This window comes from Mchenga conophoros, linkage group LG17, assembly GCF_057382185.1.
Source record: "Mchenga conophoros isolate Kocher_MC1m ecotype Shallow Benthic linkage group LG17, M_conophoros_male_GT1.1, whole genome shotgun sequence".
In the NCBI taxonomy this organism is placed as follows: Eukaryota; Metazoa; Chordata; class Actinopteri; order Cichliformes; family Cichlidae; genus Mchenga; species Mchenga conophoros.
In genome coordinates this window covers 33,809,028-33,831,949 of record NC_140542.1, presented here as the reverse complement: position 1 = coordinate 33,831,949, position 22,922 = coordinate 33,809,028, and the positions used below count along the sequence as shown (strand labels likewise).

General features: G+C 41.0%; 2 protein-coding genes across 7 annotated transcripts in view; one reads left to right on the top strand and one right to left on the bottom strand.

The window, feature by feature from the left end:
- Positions 1 to 1,229: 1,229 nt before the first annotated feature.
- Positions 1,230 to 11,995, bottom strand: ppp1r3aa (protein phosphatase 1, regulatory subunit 3Aa). The gene is made up of 5 exons (XM_085253013.1): positions 11,979 to 11,995; positions 6,830 to 7,686; positions 5,927 to 5,985; positions 5,734 to 5,831; positions 1,230 to 5,067 (listed from the first exon to the last, which is right to left on the bottom strand). The coding sequence occupies exons 2-5, from the start codon at positions 7,600 to 7,602 to the stop codon at positions 1,912 to 1,914; spliced, it is 4,086 nt and encodes a 1,361-aa protein (XP_085109139.1). The 5' UTR covers positions 7,603 to 7,686; positions 11,979 to 11,995; the 3' UTR covers positions 1,230 to 1,911.
- Positions 10,601 to 22,922, top strand: part of foxp2 (forkhead box P2) — a 104,367-nt gene continuing 92,045 nt past the window's right edge. Inside the window, exons 1-4 of one of the 6 annotated variants that reach the window (XM_085253020.1) lie at positions 10,601 to 11,079; positions 14,346 to 14,497; positions 20,479 to 20,545; positions 21,759 to 21,825. The gene's annotated coding sequence lies outside the window, so the exon portion shown is untranslated. Of the gene's footprint in view, positions 11,080 to 14,333; positions 14,498 to 20,478; positions 20,546 to 21,758; positions 21,826 to 22,922 lie in introns of all 6 variants that reach the window. The other 5 variants (XM_085253014.1, XM_085253015.1, XM_085253019.1 and 2 more) reach the window with 5 other exon arrangements.

The following is a 22,922-nucleotide window of genomic DNA, read 5'->3' as shown; positions in this document are numbered from 1 at the left end:
TCACTGACTGGTCCCTAGGGCTGTGCAACTAACAAATTACTTGAATTGCAAAACATAGTACAATAAAAATAGAATCTGAGTACTCTAAAGACTTACTTTAGTTCATTGTCTCAATGAATAATTACAGTAAGTATAACAACCTTGTACAATCAAAGTCTAGGAAGTAGTGAACAGAGATGGGCAGTAACGCGTTACTTTAATTCGATTACTTTTTTCAAGTAACGATTAAAGTAAGGGATTACTATTGCAAAAACGGTAATTAGATTATCGTTACTTTCGCTGCGTTACTGCGTTACTAAAACCGTGGGGTTTTTTTTGCGAGAATCTCATGACAATGACGTAAGCGAGTGCAACATTCATGGCAATAGCTGTGTGCAGATCAACAATGGATAATATATCGAGTGCGGGAGAGAGTATGAGCGTGCAGCGTTTAAAGCGTGGAAGTACTGACCTTACTTTGAGTTTGATTCCGTAAAAAGTGACAAAAACATTAGTGTCCGCTGTTCACTGCGTGGGAAGAAAACTTCTTTTTACAACAAAAAACCCCCCTAAACTTCCAAGCAAGCACCGAGTGCGCTACGACGTAATGGGAAATTCACAGAGATTCTTCAACTGACCACTGCGGCACACCTGCACCAGGGCAAACCTCCGCCTACCTCACTCCTGCTTTACAGGTGAAAATAGAGCAACAGGACAGCTAGTCTTTGATTTTATTTATTTTCTGCTGTGTTTTACTTGCATCTATTTGAAAGAGTGAGTGTAAACACAAACAAAAAAAAATATTTTATGTGCATGTTGCATATAATAAAATTTTTGCTTGATGCATAAAGTTAAAAGATTAAAACGTATAAAACAAGTTTTAAAGAGAGACGTTTCCATTTGATTACATTTTGTATGATGGATTATGCAGAAAACGCAGAATTGGGCTGAAAGATCTATTGCTTTATTACCTATTCAGGTTGTAAATCCTGTTTTAAAAAGTAGCTAAGTAATTAATTACTTTTGAAAATAAGTAATCAGTAAAGTAACGTGATTACTTTTTTGGGGTAAGTAATCAGTAATTAGTTACTGATTACTTTTTTCAAGTAACTTGACCAACACCGGTAGTGAACAAACCACAAAGCTGTAGTGTCATAAAACATGCATCATGCAAAGTTCATCAGTTGTGAAATATGAAAATGTCCAGGGCAAAAGAAATCTTGCTGTGTCAATTTAAAAAACAATGGGGGTTTCTTTGTTGTATTTTTTTTGTCACATGAATTTCTTTTATTGAAGAAAATCAAGGAAATTTGTTCCATTTGTTACATAATAAAGTGGTATTGGGCCCATAAAACACAGCAAACATACACACGTCATACACTTAAACATTTCTGTGGACTAAAACATTCAACAAAAGGTGAAAATTCCTATGATTTTAACAACGTTCAGTTCAGTTTGAAGTTTATTGTATTCCTTTATTCTGTCTTTTTTTTAAACCACAGAATGACGCCCTAATGGGAACTCAAATTAGATCGACTACTTGGAGTTGCAAGACAGATTTATAGCGTTACAAAACATGCAACAACAAAAACATATTTCTGCACCAAATTCTGTTTGTTTAGTGAGTCTTATTGTAACTTAAACCATTTTTTTTACCATTAGACTGTATTTAAATTAACCAAAAAATGCACGCGAGTCCAAAGACAGGTACGTAGTATATTGTGTTCAGGTTTAATGGTTCGTCAACCCCAAAAAGTTTCAGAATCAGTCTATTAAGTAACTTAATAGATGGGAAAATCAGCCAAGTGTACAAACACGCACACACACTCACACACACACTAATAGCACTGTACATGGTAGTGGACATTACAGTTTACAGTAGTGTGCTGATGTAGCACTCTTCACCACTCTTGCTTTTTCTTAAATCTTAGGCTATCCCACCATCTCCTTGTCTGTCATCACGTGTTGTCTCTTCCACTTATAAAACCACCATGATAATGAAAATATGTAGAGAGCTAAGACTGATGGGAAATCATAGAGGAAAACAATGACAAAGAATCCACTAATTAAGAGGGCATAGATTAGAAGTCTGGTGACGTGACTGAGGATATATAATATACTGCACCACACAAGACCATCGGCCTCTTTTAATTTCTCTGAGGAAGATGATGGATGTTTGTGAGATGGGTGGGCTGATTTATTAAAAATCTCTCCATGGGCAACTACACAGCCTTCTATTTGTCTGCCTGTCTCACAATGAGCAGCCGATCTTTCTTTTATGCGAGTGTGGCTTTCCAGATCCATCGGAGCTTCTGCCAGAGCTGGAGTTGTTTCAGGCAATGATTGCAGACTATGCGCATCTGAGGTGGTGGTGAGATTGTGACTGGGATTAGCACTCAAAATCAAATCTGCATGTGATTCAGAGACAACGTGAGCTTGTTCTGCTATGTCAAGTAACTTACTTCCTTCTACCACAGAGCGTTCATGGCCTTTAGTGGGTACAGCTTGTTCCAGCCCTTGACAGAAACTTGAGTTTGGATCTGTTGGTAATTCCGTCAAGGAAAATACCCCTGAATCAAAAGTGTCATTGAGGTCTTTTTCAAAAAGAACATGGCAGCCTTGTGTAGTATCTCTCAGCATGCACCCCATTCCATCAACAATATCAGTGTGCCTATTTGATGCCTGCACTTCTCTGCCAAAGACCTCTTCCCAAATCCCCCTGACCAAATCTTCTACAAATCTTTTTATGAAGATCTCCTCCAATCCCACCTCTATCACCTCAAGTGATGCAGTATTTTCTCCCATAATAGGTTCTTTTGTTCCATGTGACAGCTTTTTATATTCAACACGCAGAGAGCTCTCAACTTCTGCTGACAACTCTTCTTCTTCTTTCAATTCTGCCGGTGCATTCTTCCTCTCCCCCTGAGGGCCCTCCACATTACCCATTAACTCCCTCCCTGCTTCCATTTTCAGCTCCCGAATGCTCATCATCTCATCTCTGTCTTCCTGACTCGTATCTCCTTCTAGTCTTTGTAACGTCTCAGATTGGTGTTCCGCTGAAGTGTCTTTCTTTGCGACATTCTCTTTTACTTCGATTTCCTCTTGGCTCGTTTCACCGCATATGTTCTCATTTTGACCCTCCGTGTCTTCCTGTGAATCGGTCCATCCCACTTCAACCACTTCCAGTCCCTTTGGGTTGCATTTATTTGCTGGAGGTCTGAATGTATTGCAGCCACTTTGGAAAGCCTGGTTGACTTCATTTGATTTCTCTGTTGGTCTCGTCTGTTCTGATGGATTTGCTATTATTCCGTTGCAACTAAAGCGTTTTCCCACCTCTGTCTTGTTGAAGTTTAATCCGTGCTCACCTTCTTTCAATTTCACTCCACTTTGTTCCATTTGTGATTCCTGCTTCATCTCAACTTTTGGCTCCTTGCCTCTTTGGACTGACTGTGACTGTTTGTCGTGCACATCCAAAATTATTGATGCACTCACATCTAAAGCTGTATCATTATGTTGCCATGCTTGATCATCTAACGCCTGGAACCTTTCCTCTGCTGTACATATTAGTCCCTTTTTTTCCTCACCTGTTGTTGAAAAGTAAGTTTCCTGCTCTGTCTCTTCGAGTGCTGTCACGCATTTGGTGTTCAATGGAACGCCTTCATTCAATTCAGCTGCCACGATTTTGTTTTCCTGCTTTGAATCAAATCCACCATCGTGTAGATGTTGAGGTCCTGTTTCATTTCTATCACTCTCCTGCTGATTTCTGCCATTTCTGTTTGGCCCAAATTGCTCACACTGCATTTCATCTGCATACCTTGGGGAGGTTTCACTCTCTTCTGTTCTGTGTGGCCTAAATATCTCCTCCTCTGTAAATGCTTTATTTTCCGTATAGTTCATCATGATGTCTTCCTCCTCCACTCCTTTTCTGGATGTGGAAGAAACATACCTCGCCCCATCCTTTGTCCCTTGTCTGATTGTCTCCCTAAATGCCAGCATGTCATCTACACCATTGTGTGTAGTACCTGTAACCTCTCCTTCCCCGGTGGAAGAAAGACCCTCATCCAGCCTTGCTCCCTGTGAGATACTATCAACAGCACTGGCATTCTGAAACCCTGGCATTGCTGTCATGTCTGTTGTCTCCGACTCCCCTGAGCTTGTTATTAAGTCAGCCATGTGTGATGTGATGGGCTCCTCTTCTACTTCTTTTGCTCCTCCTATTATTCCTTCTCTTTCTGGCTCCCGGATCACATGCTTGTGACACTCGGTTGAACTGTCAATAGAGTCCTCGGACCGCGGTGCCCCCTCGAGGCAAAGTTTCTGTGGAGTGTCTGTTACAGAGCTCGTCTCTGACCTTTGGGATGCGTCTTGTGTTGCTGCGTTGTCATCTCTTGGGCTGGTGACACATGCCTCTGCTGGCTGGTGGTCTTCGGTGTTCAAGGCAACATTAGCAAGCAGTTCTCCCCATGTGTCTGACAGAGGCTGATGTGCATCTAAGCAGTGTGCCTGTGCGGCGGCAGGAATATCGGCACCCAGTTGAAATTCTCGAAATGCTGAATATTGGGGTTGGAGCCCTTTGTCGTTTGAAGGAGACACTGATGCTGCTGTCTGCAGCCATTCTGACTCTGGAACGTTAGAATGGTCGGGCCCATTAAGAAAGGCCTGCCACGCATCACACACAGAGGCTTTTTTATTGTCAGTATCATCTGTCCCAGGAAGAAAGGTCTCCCACATGTCATCAGCAGAAGGTGCGTTTTCTTCTTTTGACAAGATCGTTTTAGCTCTTCCGCTCCAGATGTCATCCGCGTCAGCCGTCTCCCACTGCTGGGGTTTGTCATTGCTCCAGTCCAGTGTAAGGAGAGGAATCTGATGGTAGGTGAGGACTTGCGGGCACTCGTTCGGTTGCGCCTTTTGGTATTTATAGAGCATGCTGGCAGAGTCACCCCAGGGAGCCGGCATAGACTGAGAGTCTTTCTGGCCACTGGCTGAGTCACATGCAAGATTCTTGGATTCTTGATGCGTTCTTTGGGAGAGGTAGTCCTGCACACGTGCCAAACGTGCTGCTTTGCGTCTGCTTTTTACGCTCTCCACCTGTCAAAAAAGGCCAAAAGTCAAAGCAGTGAGCTTTGTTAAGTCACTGTGCTGGCGAAACCCTGATATTTGGCTGGTGATTAAAAATGTGCCTTTCCTTTGAGTATTTTTATATATCCAAGATGCAATGCATTTCAATAATCTAGCAACTTCAGACCTATTCTTGTTTGACTCATCAATTTTCCCACATGTTTACAAGCATGCTCCATGTATTATTAATGGACTGAATGTGAAGGATTTCAGATGTGTTCCCAAGTATCAGGTTAGCTAACTTCATGTACCCTTCTGGGACTCAATGTGCAGTATAACATCCACCACTTCCTCAGCTATCATTTGTACCTTGGAGACAAACTAGAACTGCGTTTTTATGATGACACAACATACATTTTATGGCTAGGGGAGTTTACTTTTTGGCGATGCTGGTGTTTTCTAATTTCCTAAAACACTGAAGACACCCCAAATATTACCCCTTCTGGCGTTATCTCTGTAAATCCCTATGACCCACACTGCCACTCCTTTTTCTCTGTTTTTCAACCTCTCTTAAAAGCATGGTGGGAACTGCTGAACCTCAAACTGCAGCCTCTGGCCTAGCACGTTACTTCATTATCAATAAATGTTTTTCATTATCATTTGGGGTAGGGTAAAATAATATAAAAAGAGCCTCACCACATTTCTGTGGTCATCACTGTGAAGTAATAACTGGACATCTTTGCTGTCCAGTGTCTGCCTGTGGGCCTTTTCTGCTCTCTGTGTTGCTTCTAGTTCTGCAGAAGACCAAAAAAAGGCAAGGGTGAAAGTTTTGTTGCACATTAAAACATATATGCACACATGCATGCATATATAAACACTAAGTACACACCTGTAGCAACTGTTGCTGTGTTAGCATTATCCCGGGTCTTCTCCACTGTGTTTCCATTCCTGTTGTTCAAAATAAGATATGGCTAGCGTGACATAAGATGTTTTCCAGACAGTACCAGATAATTAATTTAACAATCCATTATGTATAGTATTCATCAGATCTTTTTGTAGTAAAAGGGGTATTGTTGCTCTCTGTCCTCCAGATGTTGTGTTTCATAATTTCGCGAAGCTTAAAGTCCCCATAAACACCTCGAGCACTGGGGTTCAAGTCAAATGGTATAATAGAAAACAGGTTTCAATCTTTTATTAAAGACACGCCTTAAACAACAACTGGCCGTGCTGTATAATTATGCTACACAGTATACAAAATGCCTATTATGCACGTCCAGACAGTGTGTATCTGCGCCAGAGGCCTTTGAAATATGTTTGTCTGCTGCATTATCTGGCCCTTGTGCTGCAGCAGCTCAAAGCCAGAGCATGCACATAAAGGGGAGCTATAATTCTTCAGGCATAAAAAAAGAATTTTGCAGATGGGGTCAAAGAGGATAAAATGAGCATATCTTGCTACAGTGGAGACGTCATGGAAACCGGCGCATACATCTGGCCATAAATGGGCAATGTGTGTTCTACAGGCCACTGGATGGTTACATAACACCTCACTGTAAACACACAATGGCCCAGTTAGTGGAGCATATTGCTTTCAATGACTTCTCTTAATGAGAAGAGCAGCACAGTGTAAGTGCACTTGCACTGTGCCGAATTTCAAACTTCCTTCCACAGTAATTGTAGCTACAGGGCCGTTCTCGCTATAGTGCACAAAAAAGTTTCACAGAAGGCTTTGGTTGACATACAAGTGACTTCCTCCTGCAGAAAGGCATGTTTAAAAAAACTCCGACTTTCACACCTGTTAGCTTTGAGACAGCTCCTCTTGCTCTTGTAGCTCTCCTCTTGCATGTGAGGCCCGTGCTCCTTTATCTGTCCCTTTTGGTGGCAGAACATCACGTAGTTAAGTCCTTTGTTGTTAGCCCAGAATGTGCCCGCTGATGATTCATAACAGAGACAGAACTCCAATCTAGTCCCTTCTCTCTCAAATGGAGGCACCAAAGTATACTTGAAGGCAAACCTGTCTGTTTTTCTATCACTGGACCCGGGCACATAGTCTGCCGGGAGGTCAAAGCAGCTGTTCCAGCGGTCGAAAGTGATCCGGGCAAAAACAGACTTACTGTAGCAGAGGTTGACCACCCTGACGATGCCTCGAAGGGTGGTGGTCCCTGGGAGGAGTTCAATGCTCTCCATCTCGACCATCTGTGCCTGCAGCCTCTGTTCCAGCTCCTCCGGGGATGACGGGACTGTAAACAGACAGCACATATAGAGCTCCTCTAATGAATGAAGTGCCTCCTGCTCAGCAGCCCGACTGACTTCTAGTTCTGCCGCTTCAGCACTGTCAAACTCCTTGACAGAGACCAGGTTGAGGCCAAATGCATCTGCGAAAGACACCTTCCTGCGAATAACTGGTGAGGGTTCTGGTTCCGAGTCGTCATCTGTCTCCTCATCTGTGGTGGAGCCCGTGAGAGAAGAGGCCTTCATTCCCCCCTCATCCTGTTTTCCACTTTTCCCTTGTTCCTCCTCCATCATCAGCCCGTCCTGTCGCGAGGGTTGAACGCACAGAGTCTCCATAATACACGATGGTCTTGAGCTGTCTGCCTGTCCTGCCGTCTGTCCACTAGGAGGGTGGCACAGACCAGAGTGACCCTCGCCCGGCTACAGTGATAGTGTAGAGGGGAGAGCAGGGAGAGGACGTGACTTGACAGATGGAGTTCGGTTACAGCGAAGCTCGTGAGCCTGAGCCAGGCCTATTAATAGGACACATATAACTAGACCAAGGCTGGCCTGTTATCCTCGCGGTTACGCTCTCATAATATGTTTGTTAGTAACATCATAACTACATGAAAGCAAAGCATTTACAGAGCTCTACAATGGAAAATTAGTGCAGAAAAAGGACATACTTGAAGCTACTTTGAAGTTTTTTATTTTATTTTACATTTACTTGCTTTGCAGCAACAAAGTCTTAAAAGTTTCACATAGCAAAATTTCTACCTGCTTTTCGACAATCCACACCTGATACAGTATCTCTGCATTCTTGGCTACACTGTAAAAGCAGTTGTCTAGTTTTACTTAATGGTGATCAGGCCTCTGGGTATAAATCTAAAGCTCAACAGACTAAAGTTTGATGAAAAGTCATCCTTTGAAACAGCACAAATGGAGAGTGATCGATCAACCTAAGGACTGATTGTTAGCATAAGGCGCACATATGAGAACAGCTCTGAGATGCTTTAGTTTTTGTTCAGGAATCTCACCAGTGTTAAAAGCAATAAAATGTAAAATGCATTTTCCAGACAAAGTAACTATTAGTGCTGCCGCTTCAAAGTATTTACTGACACTGATCAACTGAAGTACTGAAGTCCCCCAAAGGACCCTTTGTTCTTCATACTAAAGGCAAAAATGCTCTCCTTGGACTTTTCAACTGCAGTTTTAGTGATTAAGTTGCATCATTTGCAGCGTATGAAAAGGCAGACATGTGACAAGTGTTAATTTGCTACAGCTAAGTGCAATCATATAAAATACATAACATTAAATGCATACAGTCAGTAGCAGGAATGCTAAAAAAAAAATGTCTAAATGCAAGACGAATTGTGTGACTAAGTTTTATCAGTAGATGGCACTATGTGATCATAGTAAAATTCATGTCAGCACAAGTTAAAATTCATTTGCATTTCCACTGTAGTCTCCCTTAGTGTGATAATGAGTTCCAGGCGTACAGTTAGCCTTGTCCACAAACAAGATCATTACAGAAGGAAAAGGTAATATTAATATTTCTTCTGTGTACCTAAGACTTCCTGTGCCAGTTACCTTCATCAGAAAGTTGTTTTCTGTTTTAAAGAATGACCAGTAGGTGGCGGCATACCACCGTCACAATTCCACGAGACTGCTTTTCCCTTTATGTCCTCATCATTTTGCAGATGCTGCTTCCTCTAATTCACGTTTCACGGAATATTTAGTTGCAATAAAGATTTTTAACACAAACAAAAGCACAAAACGGTAGAAAAGACTGTGTGCGTATACCACACAATTACTGGAACAATCCCAGTTTATATTACATCAGACAGATAAGTGTCTAATACTGTATTTTTTCAGATGATTTCAGAATATAATATGGGTATTCCGTGCATACACGCCAACAGGAAACAGCTTTCAGGATAATGCTGATAAGAATAATAATAACTAAAAAATAATGTATTTTTAAAAAATATTTACGTATTTAGTCAGTAATAACAATAATAATGGTAATAACAATAGATCTTTTTTTGTATATTAAATTCACATGGCCACACTACACAGCAACATGTACACATCACCTACAACCGTGTTTCTCTCAATTATTTGTAACATAAATAACACCAGATATATAATCTTTAAATGCACTAATCGCCCTTCTTAAGCAAAACACTTAGCTCTTACTCCTTTTCCTTTCCCACTTGATATTATTCTGAATATTTATTTCTAAGCTATGAACATCGTAGCGTTTGAAGAAAAAAGGGGGAGGGGGGGATAGAAAGAAAAAAGAAAGAAAGAAGAGGAAAGACGAGATAGAAGAAAGCAAATCATTTTAACTACTGCTCAGGGTTGTGCTCAGTGTTTGACTGGCTTCGGATCTACTATTAGATGAATAAATACACTAAATTACGTTGTAAAGGTATGACAGAATAAGTAATAATAAAATCCTCCAGTCAAGAATCTGTAGATGTTGTCGTATGTTTTTCTTTTGTAAAGTATTTATTCAACAGTGATTTTCTGTATACAGAGTTTAACCTTAAACGTGTTTACACTAAAGCACAATTTTAATAACACTCATAATGATGATGGCGTTTAGGATATTATGTTTTTCACGCACTGGTTTCCAATCATCCTCTCAGTGTAAACACTTGTAGACAACCGCGAATATTTCTATCTGCAAACCTACAATTTAATGACGTGCACGTAAAAACGCCAGCTTTAAAAATGTCACCGCTGATGAGAGAGGTGCAGTTTAAACTCTGGCTCGAAAGCTGCTGAAGATTTTAAGGTATATTTGTTTCCATCGATGCTTTCATTTGCATTATTATTTGTTTAAAAAAAATCCTGTCGTGCAGTTTTATGAAAGTCGGTTAATTACGCAAAATTTGAGAGGAGAAAACACACAAAATGACCTTAAAAAGATTCAAAAGGGAAACAGTCACGATTGATGTATGCCGGAGGAAGCTGCTACATAAAAGCAGATCCTCTTGATGAAATATTGCAGGAACATTAAAGGCATATATTGATTCTTTTCTTCAGTTTAATAGCGGATGGTTTCGCACTACTTCTTTGCGAGTTTTAGCATATAAAGTCAAGTTTATCAAAAACAAGAAATGTTGCTTTTTGGTTGGCGGGATCGTCCCATTAGTGGAAGGTTACCGGTTCAATCCCCAACAATAATATCTAACTATGGTGAACGCTTCCTCACACGGGCAGCAGCTCTCCCCGCTAAAATACTTAATAGTTAAACGTTAGCGAAGAGTGAAAAAAGGGGGGGAGCAAACTTTTAAAAATACTTTTTTTTTGTTTACAGAGCAGGTGGCCCTGACGTCACACGGGGTCGCAGTACGCCCAAAAATAACAAACACACCTCCGCGAACAAGCAAGTGCCTCCCCTGGGGGGGTTCTAGTCCCAAATATACTACTTGCTTGCCGGGTTGCTGCCTGATGTGTGTTTGAATCGTAACGAAAGAAAGAAAGAAAAAAAAAAAACAAGCCGCTTCTTCTTCCTCGCATTGCGCGTCATTCAAACAGGACTCAGTATATTGCTTTTCTCTCTGTTGCATTAGTAATAACAGCGGCGTTGACGGGAGACCGCAGGAGAGAGTGTGTGTGTGTGTGTCTGTCTCCGACAGCGGTGCCCAGCGGAGGAATATTTGAGCTTTTTTTTATTTACTCTGCAGCTTGTTGTTCATTTTCTCTGCGTTATGGTGAACTTGGACAGTCACGTGCGAAGACGGCTGCAAGTGTAGAGGACGACGGTTTCTCACCTGGCGTGTCCACTTTGACTTTAGGGAAATATACCTGCCGTTTCTCGTGGTAAGTTTTCCTGCGCAGGAGCGTATTAGTCTCCGAAAACCTTTGACTATTTTTTCTAAACCTCTCTGTCCACTGCATTTGAATTAGGAAGTGAACCGCTGGTTGTCAAGTTTTTGCTTTTTGTTGGGTTATTATTTACACGTTGCGCTCGGAGTTAGCGAGCTGCTTTGACAGATTTCCCTTAGCTCGGTATTCGCTTAAAAAAACTGTTAGGACCTTTTGAGAGCACTGTCCAGTCTTTGCCTGCTCTGAAAGCTGAACGCTGATTTTTTTTTTTAAGTGCGACGATATAAAACAAGTTGTTAATTTTCTAACACATTTATTCCACATGTCTAACAGAATTAGGCTATTTACCGATTTTTATTCACCGTTATGTGATAAATTAAATATTTAAAAATTAATTTAAAAAGTTTGCTCCGAAACCAGCTCAATTCTTTTGTTTCTTTTTTTGTATATATATATATATATATATATATATGTCTTCACTAGAGAAAAATAAACAAAAAACTACATAAAGGACAAGTATCTACATGAATTTAATTGGAAGCTATTTTATTTTCCAGCTGAATTTATTTTTTATGCAGCTACCTACTACGTTGTAGTAATTAGTAAAAAAAGAAGGAAACTGTGATTTGATTTGCATCTTATTGCAGCTTCTGTGTGTAAGATATGAAGTCAGTTTAATTCTTTTTCAGTGCAATCCTTTAGTGTTCTAGCCATATAATGATATCACATATGACTGGTGGTTTTAAAACCATGTTCCACTAGTGCTCAGTTATATTTTTCTTTAAATACCACTGTCACAGCTTCTTAAGCTCAAAAGGTGCATTTAGATTTAATGATCCTTTACCTGCATGACTGCTGTCTGCGTTATCAATATCTACGATTAATCAGCTTACCGTAGTTGCATGCTCCATTTTTATATTCCATCTTTTTTCGTTGTCCAGAAACAGACAGGGGTGTTGGTAGTGTATTGCTTTTCATCATGATAAACCTCCAATTCAGACTAATTTCTCTAAACATTACAAGCTCCTAAAAAAATCTTCTGCTGGCCTCCTCTATTTCACACTCCCTGTCCCTCCTGTCTTGCAATCAAGTGTGGCCCAAAAATCAATAGATGTAACTTTTTTTTCCCCTCTCTTTTGGTAAAGAAAGGCTAACAAGGCACTGGGAGCTGCAGAACTCTTCAGGCCTGTCCTCTGATCAGCTTTCACCCCTGGATTAGCTGGATCGACCTTACTTGTTCAAGCCGCAGGGTGCACAGGTGTTCCCTCCTCAGTTATGCAGGTGTGGGCCAGTTCCCCCCCTCACTCAGCAGCTCTCACTCTTCAAAGGCCAGGCGGCAATAAATGCCCCTTGTGAAATATGTCAGCGACAGCGCACAATCAACCTTTGTTGAAATGCCCCTGTAATTATTTCTCAAAGTGTGTTTAAAACAGACTCTTGTTTACTTGTTGTTTAGGTGTCCTTGCATTTGGTAAGTGAGGCCACTGGATTTTGTAAAACAGGATGCATTCTTCTCCTTCCCTTACCCACTTAAGGCAGTGGGAGAGATGCAGAGAGACCTGCCATTAGTCTCCCTTCAAGACTGACCGTTGTTGGGAACAGCGCACTTATTACCCGGCTCTCCCCACTCTGCGTCCATTTTTTGATTGCAGCATTCATCATTGGGTGGTCGTGCTCTACATTATGGTAATAGGAAAATGAATGTCCTCCACAGGATTAATGTGTATACCCTGTCATATGTTTCAATCATTTATCAAAATTAAGATTCGGCTTTCAGCTCAATGAACGCTGGTTGATGCATGATTTTGTCTCAGATATGAGAATTGTTGCTTCTAGCTGAACTCAAGTAGAAAAATCCTTTGTGTTTATTATTTTTTTTTATTCTAATACTCCTGTGGAAACTTGCACAGTTTCCACAGTTTTTTATTGTGCACTGTGCAAAATAAAAAAAGTGGGTGGGGGGGTTTGATTAGAAGAAAGTGGCTTTTATACACAGATCACATCAGTGTTGTTTTTGGCTCTTTAGATAATGAAACACTCATTTTTGGATTAGTGTTTGAATCGCACCATCACCCATCCCCCAGTACCACTGTAATGAAGCAGACTGTTCACTCAACCCTTGAGGTGTTGGTGCTTTTCTTTTCTTTTTTCTTTTTTTTCGGGGGGGGGGCATGCATGGTTAAGAAATTTGAGGGAGTGGCGCACTAGCAGCATCACTTATCTAACCTCGTCAGTGAGCCCATCCAGTGTGTTTTCACTCAGCCCCTGTTACATAAACTTAAAGGTGATTAAATGGCATGTGTTCAGGTTATATCCCTTCATAGAAATGTTTCTATGACAACCTCCGTACCTCCGTGCAAGTTAAAGCAACCAGAAGTGATCACGTCCGTCCCCCCCTCCCCGCTGCACTTTGGTTCCCTCCCCCTCCAAGTTAAGAATGGAATTTGTGTTGACAGTTTTGGCCTTTAATGGCACTTTTGTGCCGCACAAAAGTATTTGTTTACCAGGATCATATGCTGCAAGCTGTCAGCTTTGGAGAGATTGACTTCTTAAGATAAAAGAGTGCATTACATGCTTAGGAGGCCACTCTTTTGGACTGTAATTATCCACATTTCAGTAATGATGTTTTGTGTGTCCCAGTTACTAAGAGTCTTGAGACAGCTCAGACTTTTTTAGTTACGCTCTGGGTCACTTCTTAAGCCCAGCTAGACACCGTTGTCGACGAGGAACGCTGTGACTCTTTGGCTGGAGAAAGCTGTGTAGGGTGGGGTCAGGGGATGTGGATTATAGAGAGATTGCAGGCTCTTCACACAAGGGTGAGTTAATAGGGAAAAGTTGGTAACATACTCACTGACCATTTGATTTTTATGCTTGCTTTCCCAAGTTAAAAAGATTATGTGGCTATGCTGTAAATTGACTTTAATCAAAACAGTCACGTATCAAAATGTCCTGTAAAGATTGTTTTTGCAAATATTACTACATCTTACGTCATCATGTATCCCTCCAAGGGTTGTAAAACTCACAAACAGATGACCACACTCCACAAGCTGAGATGTGTAGTTTTTTGCTGGCGTGTATCACAGTGTGTCTGACTCTAAATGCAAAGAAGCATTCATGCAAAGTTATAAAACATTAGCTTTGTGTACACAATCTTTCTTACAGTTATGAAAAATAAGTCATGCTTTTCATAAAGTTTAAATTTCTCCTCTTGGCTGTTCTACTCTTGACCGTGACCTCATATATTGTAGTCTTCCTTTCAGCTGACACCAAGCTGCAACCTTCAGGGGTGAAAGATGGAAGCCAGCACGGATTGCCAGAAACTGCAGTTCCTGTAATAGCCACTTGAGGCTGTCTCCAAAAGCGAGTCAATCTCCACAGACTCCAGCATTAAATCGCTGAACTCTACAGCCTGGTACAAAAGCATTTTATTCATTCTCTTTAGCTTATTTCCAGCTTTTTGGGAAGATTAGGTTTTTGTTAGAATTTATCCATTTAAATGTTATTTAAACTGCTATGAGCGACAGGTAATTGGAACGGTATTTCACTTTTCTAGTCCTACCACTCAAAGGTGGGTGCTGACAGAGGTGGATAAATGCTAGCTCTTTGCTGATTCAAGTCACTAACAGTACCTTCCAACCATGCAGCCTTTTGGAGCCTTTTTAATGCAGTTAGCTGACAAATGATATGGATTGCTGTGTTGTTAATTGTACTTTCAGACTTTCCAGGAAGTCTCTTTTAAGTTTGCTGAGTGATGTTCTAACATTTTATTTGTATGTTGTTTTTCCATTAAATAGTATACATCTGTGTCTGTATGATGCATCCACGCAGTCTATGGATGCACCTTGACAACCAAGCTTCCACCCACTCATCCAGATGTGTTCACTTCTGGTTCTAAAAAAAGATGGAAATGCAGGATTCAAAATGTGGAGCCCACAACGGGCGATGTTGGTTGTGGCCACATACAACCATGGGTCCATTTGATAGCAGCCACAGACCTTACATGTTTTTATATCCTCAGTTTTTCTTTCTTTCTTTTTGAGTTAGCAGTTGCATGTTTACTGTGTGGCCAGTGTGGTGTGAGGGCATGACAGCTTTTATTCAAGTCACGGTCAGATGGACGATGTCCTCATGTGAAAAAAAAAAAAGTGTTGGTTTTGGGGGTCTTGCCCTGAATTAAAGACAGAAGGTCACTCATGGTAAAAGGCAAGGTCACTGTTACTCAGACTGCATTCAGCCATCAGCTTGTCACTTGTAAACAGTGAGGACTGAGGTCCACTGAGGTTTAGAAGGTCTTTATATATGATATGTTAATAGAATAATGATTATTTTAATTAATTTCACAATAGAAATGTAAGAAAAAAGAAAAAGAGGTTAGGTTTCATAATGCCTAAGTTGGTTTTTACCTTAAATAAATAAATAAATATAGTATTAGTTAATGAGTGTACAGTTGTAAAGACTGGGCTTTATAGAATGGTTTGTATTGATGGGTTTTATCCTTTTTAGAAACAAAAACACACTGTGCCTCACAGAGGAAACAACCTTTCCTCTTTACCCTAAGAGACACAGAGAAAAAGGGAAAAAATGTTTATTTCAAACATGTTGTGTGTGTAGGGGGAAAAACATGAAAGAGAGGGGGGGTCATGACAGTAACAATTTTTGACAGGCACATTAGGCTGCAGAAAGAGCATCCAGCTCGGGGCTGAGGGCATATGGTGCTGCCTTCTGCTGGCATAGCTCTAGAACAAGTTACAGCACTCGTGCAGGGTCACGACTGTCTCAGGTTTGTTCCTTCTGTCTCACCCGTCTAAATAAAAACAGGGGGGAGAAAAATGGTAGTGGGGGGTTGGGTTGCGGTGGTGTTGAGCATGCTGGGCATAGCTTTGGTGTTGTACACTAGCCGTGTCTTTCAGCAAAAGGACAAAGAGAATGTTCCCAGTCAGGCCCCTTTGAGTCAGGACATAATTTGGTCAAAACGTGGAAGGGAGACGTTTGACATTTCCAGAAATGCATCGCTTTAACTTTGGATTGTTTCGCCACCATGTACTCTCCACCACAGTTTTTATTTCTGGCAATGCGAATGTAAATCTGCATAAAACATAATAGCAGTTATCAAGTTCTGAGCAAGTACAGCGTAGTTCTTTTCTCTTCTTTCACCATCTGAACACCCGGCTCGTGCTCCTGGATGGCAGTCCCTAATCCTACTCTAAACAATGGCCATGTTTTCACCACACAGGCTCTTCTAGGTTTTCTCCTCTGTAATGTGGAGAGGATGGACTTGGATATTGTGGAGGATGACGCAGGGCTTTGGTTTGAAGGCAACAGATCGGTGGGAGGGTAATTACAGGCTACTGTGTGGCTCTTTGGATTTTCCCTGGATCACAGCTATAGGCCATGAAGCTCAGCCTCAAATGCAACTCTCTGAGAATGAAGTAAAATAGCCACAACATATGGACCCAACAAAACAATGGTTTATTTTTACGATTTTTGATGAGTGGTTTTTAATTTAGATTGTCACTCCTGGCAAGGAGCAGGGCAGATGGTGCAGACTTGAGTGCCCATCAGAGCCTAAATACCTCCAGGCAGCTGTTGGCCATAAACTTTTTTTCTCTAGCATTTTCTCTCTTTAACACGGCTCGGGTCAAGAGGAGTCAAACCTGTTACAACACCTGTTTCTGCATATGCAAATCTGTTGTTTTGTCATTTCATTAGGCAAGGCGAAAAGACGGGGGTCCCTTGTGGTGGCAAATGCGACTGGCACTGGGCCCAGTTGGCACGCTGCACTGTAGAAAGACGCTTGAGGCAGGGTGAGGGGAGGGAAGACGAGTTTGGTTTCTGTAGCACAAGCGACTTAACCATTGGGTTCCTTTACATCACAGCTCAATTTCGGGGTGGGCTCCTAAAATTTGGGGACAAAGTTGGACTGGATGTAAGGAGGGGGGAAAGTTCCACTCTCTATTTTATATGTATATCTTCTCTGTAAAGAGGATCCGAAAGTGAATGATGAAGGAAGGCAAAAATTGGCACACGTGTGGCTGGCACGCGCCACTCGCCTCCTTCACCCGGGATGGGGTGGGGGTACCCCCCCTCAATATCCTCTCCTCTACTCCCCCTTCCCAACCTCATCCCTTCATCATCTGGCGCTCTCCCGCAGCGCTCGTCTCTTAACCACATGTGCCAGTGCAGGGCCTGCTCTTGCTCCGGGGCTAATTGTTCACTGGTAAAACTGCATGCTTGTTGGTGGGGGTCTCCCCTTCAACCAGGCATAGGGATACAAAGCAGGGTGGCGGTGTGTTTGAGAGCGTGGGGTGGGATGGGGGGGCTCAAGATCATGATCTCTTCATGCAGTTTATTTTTCCCATATAAGTCTGAAGATTGTCAGTTGTAATCCTGCCTGTGTGCTGAATGCAACAAATACACCATGAAATTAAAGGTTATTGCAGGAGCGTAATGCAAAAGCTCTGTTTGAGATTACCAAAGCTGTTTGCAGACTTGCAGAGGATGAGAAGTGGGGAAAACACAGTATGTTTTCCTTTCCTGTGTTTGACAGTTTATGTCTTCCTTTGATCACTGGATTGATGGGTCATTTTAAACAGTTGTTTAGAATATTCAGACTTCCTTTCATTACAGTTGTTCAAAAAACCTTTAAGGCATTACAGTTACACTCACACTGAATGTATCTATCAACATTTCAGATTCCAAATTATTTTAAAATACAAATTTGTATTTTAAGTAGTTAACCTTGGTGTGTTGTCACTGAATTCAGTGTAGCGTGCTCTCTTGAACTTTTTTACAAGTGCCTTCATCAGCGTACACTTAAGAGTTAGATGGATGGAAAGACCCAGGACTAGTGCCTTTGCTGAGTTAATCTCATCTGATAACTGCTGTCTTCCCCTTCCTTCTCCTCCTTTCTTTTCTCCCACTCTCTGTCCTCCTCCTTTCTCTGCCATGGCTTGGTGGGTCTGATTTGTAGTTCTGCTCCTCTCTCACAGAAGGCATTAAAGCCAGGCCCCACAAGCCCCCTCTGATATGGGAGAGTTCATTAGAGATGTGCCTTTGATGGGCAGCCTTTTCATGTGACTACCGGTTTTTCAAATACCTTGATGTAGAAGCTTAAGAAGCCATTGTGCAGTAAGCCCTCCTTTTGATGCGACTTATTTAGATCTGCATAGTAAATCAGGGGGGAGTAAATAACCAGCCAGCAGATGGAAGCAAGGAGATAAGGCAGCAGCGAACAATCGCATTTGTATTTTGTTATGATGTTGACAGCAGCTAAAATTCACTAATCTAGAGCCACTGATCTGCATTTCAAAGAAATCTCATTTAGCAGCGGGGAGGATAAAGTTCCTCTCATTGTGTCTATTTTATTGCATTCTTCGCTAATTTATCTGCCCACAGATTTAACGTGCAGGGCTTGGTGGTAGGAGCCAGCGTCCGTGCGTTGCATAGGGGGTCTTAAATACTGTGAAAGCGGTTACGTCTAGACTGTGAGCTGAGGGTAATTACACGTCTGACCATGAATAGAATGAGTTTGAAGACTCATCTTTCTTCAGGCAGGCCTGAATTGCTCGACTAACACTGATAAGGAGCATTTGGTCCCCACAGAAATATTGCCAGTGACTTTCCATAACGCCCCCCCTCTCTTTCCAACACCAAGGATGGTATTTACTTTTAAGATAAAGTTATTGTGTATAGTAATCTGACTTGTTAGCATAATGTCCTCTTTCATCGCAGGACCCTCCTTTTTCTGATGTGTGGAGGTATTTGTGGTCCAGGTCTTAAATAGTTTATCTTGACTTAGCGCACAAGCACTTTATGTAAATATCAGCCTATAGCATTATTAGACCTTCATGAATAGTTGAATGCTTTTGCCATATTTATAAGTTGATAGAATTTACCAATGGTTTTAGACTTGGCATAAAGACATGTGTGTTATTTGTAAATCCCCACGAATTGGAGGTCATGCAGACTAATAGCATTCCAAATGCTTTTCCACTGAATAAAATATAACATCTGCATGGCCACAGGGTGCTGTGATGATGGAAGTCTACCCAGGAGCAAATGATTTAAGAGAAGTGGGGGGCATTATCTAAAAATTATATTTTATATCTATATTATATCTAAAGTGGCTCCTTAGTGTAGTGGTTTACACATTCGATAACAGGGAACGAATCCTCGGTTTGATCCCAGGAGCCGCAAGTCCTTTTGGGGTTGTGAAAGGAAGGGCATCAGGTTTAAAAAATCGGCCAAATCAAACATGTGGAGATACCTGCTGTGGCAACTCTTTGTGAATAAGGAAGCAGCTGAAAGTAGTTTATCCATATTATATCTAAAATGTGCTTTTTCAGATGTAGTAATCCCATCCAAGTAGATGTTTCACTCTACTTAAATACACATTAAAACAATTGTTATTCTGAAACTTTTCATGTCGGTTTTCCCAATATCCAGTCCACTGGTTGGTGCTCACCCCCCAGTCTTAAACCTTCTTACCCCATTCTTTGCAAATATTGTGCAGCAATATGTGCAACGTTTTTTCCACAAACTCAAAACAGTGAGAAATTATACCAGTTGGCATGTTTTTGTTTTCAGCTGTGCTCTGTGAGCTCCGGGCCTTTTGCACAGTTCAGAGAGCACATTCCTTAGGATTCAGCAGTCGCTGGTTGCCTGTAGGGGTCATTGGAATTCTGGGAGAATAAAAGGGAGAGGAATAAAAAAACATCCCAGGGAGGAACATCCAGGCCATTTTTTGCCCTTCATGCCCCCAGCAGCAGAAAGTGGCCTCTCTGATGCTCCTGGGGACTTGTTGTTAGCCCCTAGTTCTCTAAATGTAATGCATGTGCAATAAAAGTGTCCAGATCAATCAGTAGCTGCAGATGTGGCATTGTATTCTTCTTTCAATGTACTTGTGTGATTAACACAAAAATCATCAATGCTAATGGGCTCTAAATTATATGGATACCATAGCATGTGTACTTAGATTCAGACAGCTGAATGGAAGTATATGAGAAATCAATCGTGTCAGGTTAACGGTGTGATTTACTTGGCGTTGAGAGCTAGAGCCTTCCAGGCACTGCGCCTTTTAACTTTACAGAGATTGAGCAGTTTGGGGGCAGGGGAGTGTACTGTATCGTACATTGCCTGTTGGTGCATGCATTTACACACAGATATATACCCACACACATATGCTCTCAGGCTTCACAGCAAAAATCCAGGTGCACTTTGTTGTCACAAAGTTTACTGCCTTCACCTACAAACCTTACAGAAAATAGTTATGCAATAAGCCATCTAGCCCACACTTGTTAGTTCCAGCAATGAATGTTCCTAGGGGGAAAAAAAATCAGTGTGTCATAAAGTAGTTTTGGACTAACAGTGTGCTTTTGTTTTCTCTAATCTCAGAGAGCTGACATTGCTGGACTGCTACCCCACCTGTGACGGACAACAACAGCAAGTTCTCTCCCTGAGGGTAAGTATTTGAACATAGTCCCTTCATGTCCATCGGTCAAAGCATCCTGGACCTTGGGAGGGATTTAGAGCAGCATGTATTTTCAAAGCTCTGTGTTAAAATTAAAAGTACACAGTGCATTCCTAAGGCCAATTAATCTTTCAGAGTAAAACTCTTATGTAAAACAGTTGTGTGTTTGCATGCAATGACTGTGTCTTTGTTTTTAGTCTGTGCTTGATAGTGTTACGGTATTGTTAACCTGCCCGTGTTAGGGTGATTGTAGTGGCTGGAAGAGGTCAGTGGGGCCCCATTCCTCCTCAAATGTAACAAATCTTCATCTTGTCTACCTTGATAGAATTCCCCCTTCACTGGGCAACCTTTCAGTTGTGCCTGTTTGGTTTTCACACCCCAAGGATTTTCAATCTACTCTTACTTAGAAGTTATGATATGCACTATGGCTGACAAATGTGAGCAAGCTTGGATTTCTTTTTTCTTTTTCTTTTTTTTTTTTTTTTTACTTTTTCTTTTTCTTTTTTATGCAATTGATGTCTTGATTGAGATTTGTAGCAGAACTAGAATTGAAGAGGGGTTACATTGTTCCTAAATTCGGTATATTCCACATGTATCTCTCTATATTGGTGAACACAGCAGGTGGCAAAAGTGGGACTCCACCAGTCAGACTTTTTCCATACAAATAATGAAATAAATAAATTATGAAATTGAATTTTGTGAATTGGAATGAAGAGTAACAAACAAGGAACAAAAATATATGACTATTAAAAAGCCCCAAAACATTTATTTATGATGTAAATCTAGTTTATTTGCATGTTTTATTCCAGCCTAGTCCGTGTCTTTACTGCATTTTACCTCCTTTCTTCCTCTGCTCTCTGTTTCACCGTCTCTGTCACATTGTGTGCTGAGCTCTGCTAAGCAGAGCTTATGAGAGTAAAGCCGACAGTTTTTCTATCATTGATAGAACAATGTTTGTTTACAATAAAATCACAATGCAAGCAGCCAAACAGAACTTAAAAACATTGGAAACTGTTGCATTAAATTAAATGGAGTCCACAGATCAACCCGTAGCCTCAGATTCCAAATCCAGCTATTTCTAGCTATTTGAGTCAGTTACAAAGTATCTGCTCAATGCATGTCCAGACAAATGCGCTTTTTTGTTGTTTTTTTCGGTGTGCTTCTCATATTTATGGTCCGACATGTTTCTTATTTTTCTTTTTAGGGATGAAATATGTATACAGTGCACCCGTAGAAAAAAGCAGACGACAAACACTGTAAAGTGCAAAGTGGTAAGTGAAAGCAGTTTTCATTGTCCTTGCATGCCTGGTGTTGTGTTTTCTTTCAGATTAATGTGTCCACTGTAATGAGGCACATCAGTCACGACTGCTGATGGGGTTTGGCTTTAGAGAAACAGTCCTGGGTGCTGAAATGACAAATCAGCAGAGCGGGGTATGAGAAAAGTGTACATATCAGTGTATCGTTTTCTTATGGATATATTGGTCATATGGTCTGGAGGGTGTTATTGTGACCTTATTAAAAAGAAAAAGCACAAGTGTTGTTTAAAGGTTGCACATGATAATCTGCCATTTTACATAATGCAATAGCCATTTATTTATTGCAGTTAATTAAATGCCACAATTATTCTGTCAAGGCCAAAGATGGAGGAATGTTTGTCTTTTTTGCAAGACAATGCATAAACTTGTTGAGGTGGAGCTATTACATTTTGGAGCCAATCTGGTTCATTTCCAAAAGAAGTAAAAAACTTTTTTCTGTGGTTGATTTATTGTTTGAAGCTAGAAGTTTGTGTCTGTTTGCTTTGAATCTATTTTTAAAATCTATTCAATCCATAACCTAACAGGAAAAAAATAAATTTTTCTTAAAACACCATCTTGGAGTACAGTCTTTGAGGTTAAAATGTGATTAAAGTGTGTGCACATAAGCAAAGACACTCAGCATCTTGGGTGCGAGACCACTTCCACCTTCCCATTGCTTTCATTCCTGAGTGAAACAGAGTCAAGATTTCTTTTTCCACCTAAAAGAGATTTAAACATTACTTCTTAATTTGTCCAGTATTCAGTTAAATCTTCAAAGATGAACTCTTACTGCATATCTGCTAGCCTAAAAATGTCCCTCTAATCATTGCAAAAATGTGTAATTGCCTCAACACTGCAAGCTGCACTTCCACCGTAGACACATATAAAAATCTACAGCAATTAAGCATATCTTTGGCTACTTTAAAGAAGCTACAGCTCAGTCTGAACAGCTCTCTGCGCACATTTCCAGTTTGAAATTGATTTCTTGTCATAGATCAGAGACCTCTTGTCATACCATTTTCAATCCTCAGATGGTTTCTCTGAGCCCGCTAACTGTCGTCCCTGTGAGTGGG

Excerpts from the sequence above, each read along its gene's own strand:
- ppp1r3aa (XM_085253013.1), bottom strand. The coding sequence starts at position 7,602 with ATGGAGACTCTGTGCGTTCAACCCTCGCGACAGGACGGGCTGATGATG. Across the intron at positions 5,986-6,829 it reads AGCTGTCTCAAAGCTAACAG|GAATGGAAACACAGTGGAGA; the intron begins GTGTGAAAGTCG and ends TTTGAACAACAG. Across the intron at positions 5,068-5,733 it reads GTGATGACCACAGAAATGTG|GTGGAGAGCGTAAAAAGCAG; the intron begins GTGAGGCTCTTT and ends CTTTTTTGACAG.